General features: G+C 28.7%; 1 protein-coding gene across 1 annotated transcript; it reads left to right on the forward strand.

Moving 5' to 3' along the window:
• Window positions 1–6,972: 6,972 nt before the first annotated feature.
• On the forward strand, window positions 6,973–9,973 carry LOC130823723 (omega-hydroxypalmitate O-feruloyl transferase-like). Its single transcript, XM_057688456.1, has 3 exons — window positions 6,973–7,075; window positions 7,405–7,866; window positions 8,743–9,973. Exons 1-3 carry the CDS (start codon window positions 7,073–7,075, stop codon window positions 9,601–9,603), a joined length of 1,326 nt encoding a protein of 441 aa, XP_057544439.1. The 5' UTR covers window positions 6,973–7,072; the 3' UTR covers window positions 9,604–9,973.
• Window positions 9,974–10,238: the final 265 nt, after the last annotated feature.

Raw genomic sequence — 10,238 nt, forward strand, 5'->3', positions numbered from 1 at the left:
AGTCGGATGCGGTACGTAAAGTTGTCGTTGGAAAATTTAAAAAAAAAAAAAAAAAAGGCGCACAAATCTGGGCGGCTGAACCATGGTTCAGGCGCACGGATCTGGGCGGCTGAACCATGGTTCAGGCGCACAAATCTTGGCGACTTTGATTTTTTTTTTTTTTTTTCCGTATTAATTTTTTTTAAATTATTATTATTATTATTGTTAGTACTATTTTTTATTTTCCATATTAATTTTTTTTTATTTTCCGTATTAATTTTTATTGTTGATAAATTTAAATTTTTAAGATTTTTTTATTTACGTAATATTTATATTATTATTAAAATTGTTACTTAATCTTGTCATTATTATAATTTTTATTGTTGATAATTTTAAATTTTTTAGATTCATTTATTTACGTAATGTTTTTAATTTGTTGTTGTTGTTGTCATTATTATTATTATTATTATTATTGTAGTCATTAATGTACTTAATTTATATTATTTATATTTCAAATTTGCAAGAGTTTGAAAACTTTGGAGACAACGTAGACTACTCCGGTAGCTTTGTTACGGATAGGGAATTTATCTCCTTAGATGAGTTACATAGTTGGGCCGATGCGATAGCAATAACAATCGGTTTTCAATTTACACGTGCTCTTATAAAAAGAAAGAAGGACGTTCTAGAGTTAGTGTCTATTTAAGATGTCACCGCTATGGTAATATTAGGGGTGATGTACATAATCTAGATAATACTGCCCGACCTGGTTCTAAAAGTAGAAGTTGCGGGTGTAAATTTATGATTGTAGGAAGTAGTCGTAAACCACCAGAAAGACCTTGGACGGTAAGGGTGTGTCCTGGTGAAAAGGGAAAACATAACCACCCGTTCTTGGTGTACAGAGATGGTCATGTAAGGGCAAATAGGATTAATGTAGACATTCGGGAGCACATACAACAACTTAGTGCAACCGGAATGCAACCGGCCTTTATTATGAATTCTATTAGAGATAATTTTCCTGGTTTTTATGCTAGTATGAATCAGATATATAATATTAGACAATCAATAAGGAGAGAAGAGATGGAGGGTAGGACTCCCCTTCAACACTGTCTTCATATGGCCACAGAACTTAATTATGTGGTCTGGACAGACTTGGATAACGAAGGGCAATTGAGCAGACTATTAATTGCAAATCCTACCTCTATCCAAATGATACAACTGTTTGATTCTCCCGTTAAGGAAAGCATCGGGCGTGAATAGTGTAAATAAAGTAACACATATATGTTGGGTTAATAGAAATCATTTTGTTCAACTTTTAATGAACGACGATTCGTCCCCTCTACCGCCGATCCATCCAAGTTGGAAACAAGCAGCTGACAATTTCACCAAACATCTTGACACACATTTCAGTACGAGGATTATGCTCTGGAATAATCTACGCGGGCCACGTTCACAACCAACTAATACCACCGCTGACGATGCTGTAAATTTAGATACTCCATAGAATTTATACACGACATTCATTATAAATTGTATATAATCCATAATTATACTATTGTGTATACGAATGACATTCATTGACGAAAAGAAATGCAATAATTAATGTAAAATAGTTTCAGTACAGACTATGCAGGGTCATGCCCTTTAAAAATTTGCCATTCTTCAAATAAATCTCTACAATCATTAAGGTATATTTCTAACGCATGTCGTTGACGGGGGTTCAAATCCGCAACCTTAGCAGGTACTCTTGCCAGTGGAGCGAATCGACTGGGCCATTCATTCAGGAACTAAAAACACAAAAGGATAATGTCCGTTATTAATTCATTAAAAAAAAATCTGAAAAAAAAATGATAATAAAACTAATAATTTATAAAACAACACATGAACATATTTTTAATAATAAAAAAAATAACAATCACATTAATAATAACATAATTAATTATAATAACATTAACATATATTTAATAAAAAAAAAATACAATCACAATAATAATAAAAATAAAATTAATAATAATAACATTAACAACAATAATAACATACTTCAAAATTTAAATTAATTATTCCTAAATATACCCAAAAAAAAAATTAAAAAGGAGGCGCCCAGATCTGGGCGCCTCCCTTTCATTTTTTTTTTCTTTTGCATTCAAAACAATATATAAAATTTACTAAAAAATATAAAAATTACACATTACAACATACAAATTTACAATAATAATTCAAAATTTATATTAATTAATCCTAAATACACGAAAAAAAAAAAATTTCAAAATAGTCGCCCAGATCTGGGCGCCTCGTTTTGAAATTTTTTTTTTCTTTTGCAACTAATTAAATTAAAAATAACTTACCTCGATTAATAATTTGGGGATTGTACTTAATTTTTGCTCCGAGATTTAGCTTTAGTGAGTTGTATTTAGTTGTAGTGAGAATAATTTTAGTTGGAGTGTGGTATATATAGGAATTTTACCCTTAATGGCAATGTTGTTAATTTTTTATAAAGTAAGGGTAAAATGGTAATTTACTTAGGGGGTGGCGATAAAATGAAAAGGGTGGCGGAATATAAGGATTGGGATTTTTTTTAAGGCAATGTGATATCAAAAATTGTGATATTTTTCTAATAATTTTATATTTTTGGACACTATATACTACGTAATTTAATATTGAAGTCTCTAATTTTTCGGGGCCCTAATTTATAAATCAAGATAAAACATGTTGAACATGCTCAGAACCTCCCCTGGTTTATAGACTGGGTCGATCTGAATTTTTAATTACTAGGCAAAATGTTAATTGTGGATCATAAGTATTACATTTTGGGCAGATTCAATACAAAATTTAAAAGTCAAATAATTTTAATCGTGAGTTTTTAAAAATTCTAAAAAGTTGATATTTAGAAAATAGATTTTGAGGCGAATCTATTAAGATCCCACATGAATATGTTTTTTTCATATAAATCGATGAAAAATTATAGTTATAGTTTGACACTAAAATTAGTAAATTCTATTTAAAAAAAATGTATAAAAATAGAAAGAGTAATTAATTAAAGCATAATCGTTTTTTTAATTTTTTTGGATGGGGCAGAGCCACATGCTTTTCTTGCCCCTTATAGAGTCAGCCCTACTTATAGAAATACAACACTAAAGATAAAAACTGTTAAATTTTGATCTAATCCAATTAAAATGAAAATGAAACTCGACCCACCCGAAATTGAACTGACCGACGAATGTAAATATATAATAGGTCTACTCAAATTATTTATATATGAAACAACATATAATTATTTGATTTTATAATTGTATATTTCAGGATCAGGAACCCTAATTCAAGGTTAAAATACTTGTTAAGAAACCAAAGAACGGTGGTTAAAGGATAAACTCAGGGTCAAAGAATTGATGTCTGATTCAGGAAGTAAATTATTAACTTAACAGGGAAGGTAATTCAAGAGAAACAAAAGGACACTGCATTAATTAAAAAGTTGTCTCATAAATACATTTATTACAATACATAAGTCACTCAAGTGAAAATGCCAAGAGGTTGTTTTTTACATAGTGCGATACGTGTCAGCCGTTGAAAAGGGTAACTCTGATTATTGCATCAACATTGTGACACATCAATGGTTGTAGAAATTTAAACAAAGACAGTATTTTTGGAATTTCTGAGGACATTTGCTACGGATATTTTGGACATTCCTTGACAGAACAATAATGGGAAATAAATACTCCAATCCAAGGCATAAATAAAGGTAACTAATTCTCTATAAAAAAAATACAACTTTACTCAAGCATAAGAACCATAATTTATTACTTAGTGCATTGAATAAGAACTAATTACATTGATCGTTAAGAGACAATTAGAAGAATATAAGAAGATTTATGGAAAAAAACAATGTCTTATTTATTAAATACGTATATTAAAATCATTTTGAGCCCCTTTAACCCTTATTGATTGTACAAGTTAATAGAATATTTTAAAGAGTGGTCTAAATTTTGCTTGATAGCAAGAATAAACCCCTAAATCAACTTAATATCTGGCTTAAAAACAATCCCTGAACCGATAATTTAATTTCAAATTAATTATGTCCCCTTCAAATACAATAATTATATTACTCAAACAAGAAAAATGGAGTAATAATTTCCAACTTGGACACTTCATTATGACTAATGCAATTAATACGATCAATAACACAATAGCTTTGCATTTCCCAACTAGTTGGATCAAATCTAAGTTAACGATTTTTTTGCCCATTAGTCGCTAATAATATGTATTAATTTAAAATTATTTGTTTTTTTTGTTTGAGTCAGCACGAATTTGTTTTTTCATCTTTTTAGAAGGCCTCAAAACTAATTTGGGGTTGCTCATTGATATACTTATCAACTCATACTTGTTTTTAGTACTACATAGTAGATTAAAAGAACGTCAGTTTTAAGGAAAGACGCAACAAGAATCAAACTCAAAATCTTATTTAAAGAAAATAATAATTATTCTAATTAAGATGAAACATAATTTTCGCTTATTTATTATTATTTTTAATTTATGGATGCGGGACTTAAAATTTAGTACTTTAAAAAACTATGAACTAAGATCAAGAACCTTTATATCCTATTGTTTAAGAGTAAAGAATACTCCATCCGTTCTTTTTTGATCTTCCACATTATTATAACGGGTAGTTTCAAAAGTTCTTCCATTTTAGAATACTTTTTATTTTTAGAAAGTTTTTATCCCACTTTTACCCCTTAAAACCCCCTTTTCTTTTAATGTACCCCATTTCTTTTATTTATAATTATTTTATCTCTCATACTTTCAATACAATCATTACTTCACACTACTATTTAATTAAAATAATACCCACTACAACCTCATACTTCCAATGCAATAATTACTTCACACTACTATTTAATTAAAATAATAATCACTACAAACCAAAGATTTTATCTTTCTTAATATGGGTGAAAAACCCAAAATGGAAGATTAAAAAAGAACGGACAGAGTATAATATAGAAGTATGTAGTCATATAGATGAATCTAGACGAGTCGCGCATGAGACTCGGACGCTTTCCTCCTAATCTAATTAAATACGTCATTTAATTTGAGATCATTTTTGAAAAATTGAAGGAGATCACATAGGAAGTGTAATTAAAGAAAAATTAAGAAAAATAATAATTTAATAACAATTTTATAAATAGTTGGATATCATAAAGATAATAAAAAAGTTGACAAATATGAAAATGATCCAATTTATGTGAATTTGCCAAAACAAAAAATGAGACCTTATATTATTACATTAGGAGAGAAATTATCTAAATTGCTTTGATCAATTACTCCCTCCACTTCAAAATGTTAGTACTTATATTTGATCTTTTTGCACACAAGTAGAAATTGAGTTTTAAAATAATAAATACATTTTAAAAAAATATAATATAGTGAAGTATTATTTATACATCAAGATAAATCTAATATGAATTAATGTTGATATATTTTAGCTTCTTTGTATCCGTGAAATAATGTTTCAAAATTTCTCTCTTCATATATGAAATATCCAAAACATAATCAACAATGTGAAACATAATCAAAGAGAAAGTGAAGTATTTCAAAGAAAAAGTGAATATTTAGTAATTAAAAAAATATAAAGATTGAATTATATAGATAAAATTAAAAGAAATTGATAATCATTGTGTGATTCATTCAAATAAAGTTGATTAAATTTACCTAGCGTCATCAATTAATTTCGTAACATGAATACGTTAAATCACATAAATATAGTTTTGCCTCTAGTTTTTAATAGTTGTTATACTTTTGCTTTTTACGTTATCAAATTTAAAATTTTAGTTCTTATAAAGATCTTTATTTTATATGATTAAAATTCTAAAAAGTTAATATTATAAAAATATGCATTAAGATAAATTAAAAAGACCTTATTTGATTATGTTTTACATTAAACATAGAGTAATATATTTCAAATAAAATCAATTAATAAATAATAATTGCTATACATACTGTAGCTAATATATATATATATATATATATATATATATATATATATATATATATATATATATATATATATATATATATATATATATATATATATATATACTTCTTCCGTTCTTTAATGTTCTTTCTATTTAGAATATTTCACCTTAGGAGAGAGAAATTTAAATATTATTTTTGCACATATTTTGAAGATAAAATATATCCATGTATGTGAATTTAGTTAAATTTATTTTAATGTATATTTTTTATTATATATTTTTTTTATAATTTTTAATATTTGTATTTAGAGATATTGAGGTTTAAAATTTGCATTGAAAACTCTGCAAAAAGTATATGAAAAGAAGAAAAAGAAGTGGAAGGAGTAACGTGTAACAACTAACAACGATTAATGATGGGTATGAATATGATGATTTCCATTTCCAACAAGTTAAAGCAGGAACATAAAAAGATTAATTATATCATATTTTCTTATCCGCGTTAACTATAGTCTTCAATATATGAAGCACTTGCTTATGATACAAAGAATACAGGTGGCTCATACATTGTTGATTTGCACGTAAACAATGATTAGGTCTCAGGTTCAATGGCTCATTCACTACAAATTTTTTTTAAATTTACAGTGCCCTCACAGGCAGGCGTATTAGTGAACCCTCTAAATCCGCCTTAGTATATATGTAAAATTAATAATTGTATATTAAATTAATATTAAATATTATTTAAAAAAATAGATAACATTTTTATAAAAGAGAATTATAGCAAAAACAAATAAATTGACTAAAATTAAGCGTGCAGTGATCTAAGGAGGACGGAATATAGACTAAAATTAATAATTGTATATTAAATTAATATTATGAGTCTAGCTACCTAATATGACCACATTATTATTGGTCAAATTTTCAAACTATTTAAAAAACGAACTAGGCTATAATATCTTATACTTCTATTATTGAAGAGTTTTAAAACTATACAAAATTATAATTTTCACATTAATACCCAACAAACTATATATAAAATTAGAATTAAATACCTTATTTTGGTCTATAAATATCAAAGCCAATCAGCTATTTAAACATCCAATATCTATTTCTCTACTCAAGGAAACACAATCAACATGGTTAGTCTTCTTAAAACCATTTTACTATTATCAATCATCACCGTGATTCCTTCTTTTATTCTTGCATAAATTCAATGTATATGATCCCAAAAAAAATATATTAATATCTAATAGTGTGTCATATTAGCTTCTAAGTCCTACTCATATCTGATATTGAATATTTCATTTTAAATGACAAAATAGATTCGAACACATAACTTCTTATTACGCTGGTTTTTGATATCATGTTACGAAACCAATAAACTAAACCAAAAACTTAAACTATTATGCATTTTTACCCACCTTTGTTTGTTGCAACTATTTTTTACAAATATTTTGGATTTATGTAGGTTAAAGAAAATGGAGTGAACGCCGAGGCGACGAGGTTCGAGTTCAATGTGAAGCATATAGGAGAACCAACGATGGTTCAACCAGAAAAGGAGACACCAAAAGGGCTATACTTTTTATCAAATTTAGATCAAAACCTAGCAGTGATTATACGTACAATTTATTGCTTTAAGTCACAAGAGAAGGGAAATGAGTTAGCTGCACAAGTGTTAAAAGATGCACTTTCTAAGGTGTTGGTGCACTATTACCCTTTGGCTGGAAGGCTAACCATTAGCCCACAACGGAAGCTCATCGTCAACTGTGACGGAGACACTGATGGCGCGGTGTTTGTCGAGGCGGAGGCGGATTGTAATATGGATGAGATTGGTGACTCTACTAAGCCTGATCCTATTACTCTTGGAAAGTTGGTTTATGAAATTCCTGGTGCTAAAAGTTTGCTTCAAACTCCTCTTCTTGTTGTTCAGGTTAGTTCACTTACAACTCTCTTAGACTCATTGGAAATAAAGGTGGACAAATAGGTCATTTGATACTTGGTTTTGGTGCATAAAATTGAGTATTTGTTAAATTGACATTTAAATAAGGAATAATTAGCATTATTGCAAATTACAGTCTCAAAATTTATTTTTTACGAATTACAACCACCAAAGTATCAAAGTTTACAGAATTTAGGCCAAATTATAGAATCCCGACCATTTTGGTGGATTTTGGGTTAAGTGGTCAAAATTCTATGATTTGGCCTTAATAGTGTAAACTATAATTCTTTAGTTGCTATAATTCGCAAAAAATAAACATTAGAACTGAAATTCACAAAAATTTTAAAAATTAAGATTGTAGTTTACGAATTATTCAAATATCCACCTAAATCAAGACTCGTATTAATCAAAAAATTTAAAATAAATATTTATTTATAAAAATTCATTATAATTTTATTGTTTTAATTATCAGCTCGTCTGATATGATACCTTCTCATTATTAACCAATAAAAACGGCAGAGTTTACACGATTATAAACTTACTTGCACAATGGCAAATCTATGTAGGGGTTTGTGAATGCTTAATTAGGCCCCAACATGAATGTAAAAATAATGTCAAATATCTCAAGTAAAAAAAAACGTATATATTGCACATCCAAAATGTTTTTCCATCTAGTTATTACATTTAATTTTGAAGACCCTACAATTAAACTTCTTGATATATCAGGATATATGTATGAGAAGTATTATTTTATAAATAAATAAAAAGTTATTCTTATGAAAATTTGTCTTTTTTATAAGAAGACTTCAAAATATCTATATAATAATAATTCACATGAATGCACACTAATAAATAATGCATAAACAGGTGACAAAGTTCAAGTGTGGAGGTTTCGCATTAGGATTGTGCATGAACCATTGCATGTTTGATGGGATTGGAGCTATGGAATTTGTCAACTCATGGGGCGAAACTGCACGGGGTCTAGCCCTCAACACGCCCCCCTTCCTAGACCGAATGATCTTGAACGCACGCGATCCACCAAAAGTCGAGTTCAAACACCAAGAATTCGATGAAATCCAAGACATATCCGGCACCAATGATCTATACGCCGAGAAAGTGCAATACCGATCCTTTTGCTTCGACATGAGCCAACTCGAAAGGCTCAAGGCGAAAGCGATGGAAGATGGAACCCTCAAGAAATGCACCACATTTGAAGCACTCTCAGCATTTGTATGGAGGGCAAGGAGCAAAGCACTTCAAATGAAGCCTGATCAAAAAACAAAGCTACTCTTTGCGGTTGATGGAAGGCCTAAATTTAGCCCTCCTTTACCAAAAGGGTATTTTGGGAATGGAATTAAGCTAACTTATTCTATTTGTCGTGCTGGTGAGTTAATCGAAAACAATCTCTCGTACGGTGTAGAGTTGGTCCAAAATGCTATTAAAATGGTTACAAATGATTTTCTAAGGTCAAGTATTGATTACTTTGAAACTAAGAGGACAAGACCGTCATTAAGCTCGACTCTTTTGATTACAGCATGGTCAAGATTGTCTTTTCATACTACTGATTTTGGATGGGGTGAACCTGTTTTTACTGGGCCTGTTGCATTACCTGAAAAAGAGGTGACATTGTTTTTGTCTCATGGAAGTGAGAGAAAATCCATTAATGTGCTCTTGGGATTACCTGTTTCTGCCATGAAAAGCTTTGAACAACACTTGAAAGAAATCTAGTTAAGCGTCATGCTTTTATATGTTCATTTTACTCCATTTGCTTTTGGCGCAGATAACAAGAAATTATATATATTGGGTTAAAATATATTACTTAAAAATAAGAGAAAGAATATTTAAGTATTGAGATCTTCATGTATATCCAAAAAGAATTAATTGGGCAAATTTAGTGTGACGGTGGAATATATATTAATCTAAGTGGAATTATCAAAGAATTATATTTATATTATAATGGGGTTTTTGTACGCGTATTTGTATATTTTTATACAAGTTAATTATGAGATGATATTTGTTTGTATGAACATATAGTATAATATTGTTTGGATAAAGTGAAGGTATATATTTATGGAAAGATTTAAATTCTTTTGGTTTTTATAAGTAGATTACTAAGTCAATAGTTTTTCATCTATAGACAACGTCTTGAGTTGCATATTTTTTGTTTGGTTATTGGTTACACTAATTTTTGGATGAGACGGTCTTACAATGAGATTATCTTTATTAAACTAGTATTATATATACTTTCTGTCTCAAAGTAATCACTTATAACGTTAAAGTGATCACTTATAATTTTAAGAAAATTATTTTTTATGGTTTTAAAGTAATTACTTATAACCTTGCAACGATCACTTACGTTCTTA

This window comes from Amaranthus tricolor, chromosome 9 (genome assembly GCF_026212465.1).
Source record: "Amaranthus tricolor cultivar Red isolate AtriRed21 chromosome 9, ASM2621246v1, whole genome shotgun sequence".
Taxonomy (NCBI): Eukaryota; Viridiplantae; Streptophyta; class Magnoliopsida; order Caryophyllales; family Amaranthaceae; genus Amaranthus; species Amaranthus tricolor.

Coding starts and splice junctions, on each gene's coding strand:
- LOC130823723 (XM_057688456.1), top strand. Junction 7,867..8,742: donor CTCCTCTTCTTGTTGTTCAG/GTTAGTTCACTT, acceptor ATGCATAAACAG/GTGACAAAGTTCAAGTGTGG.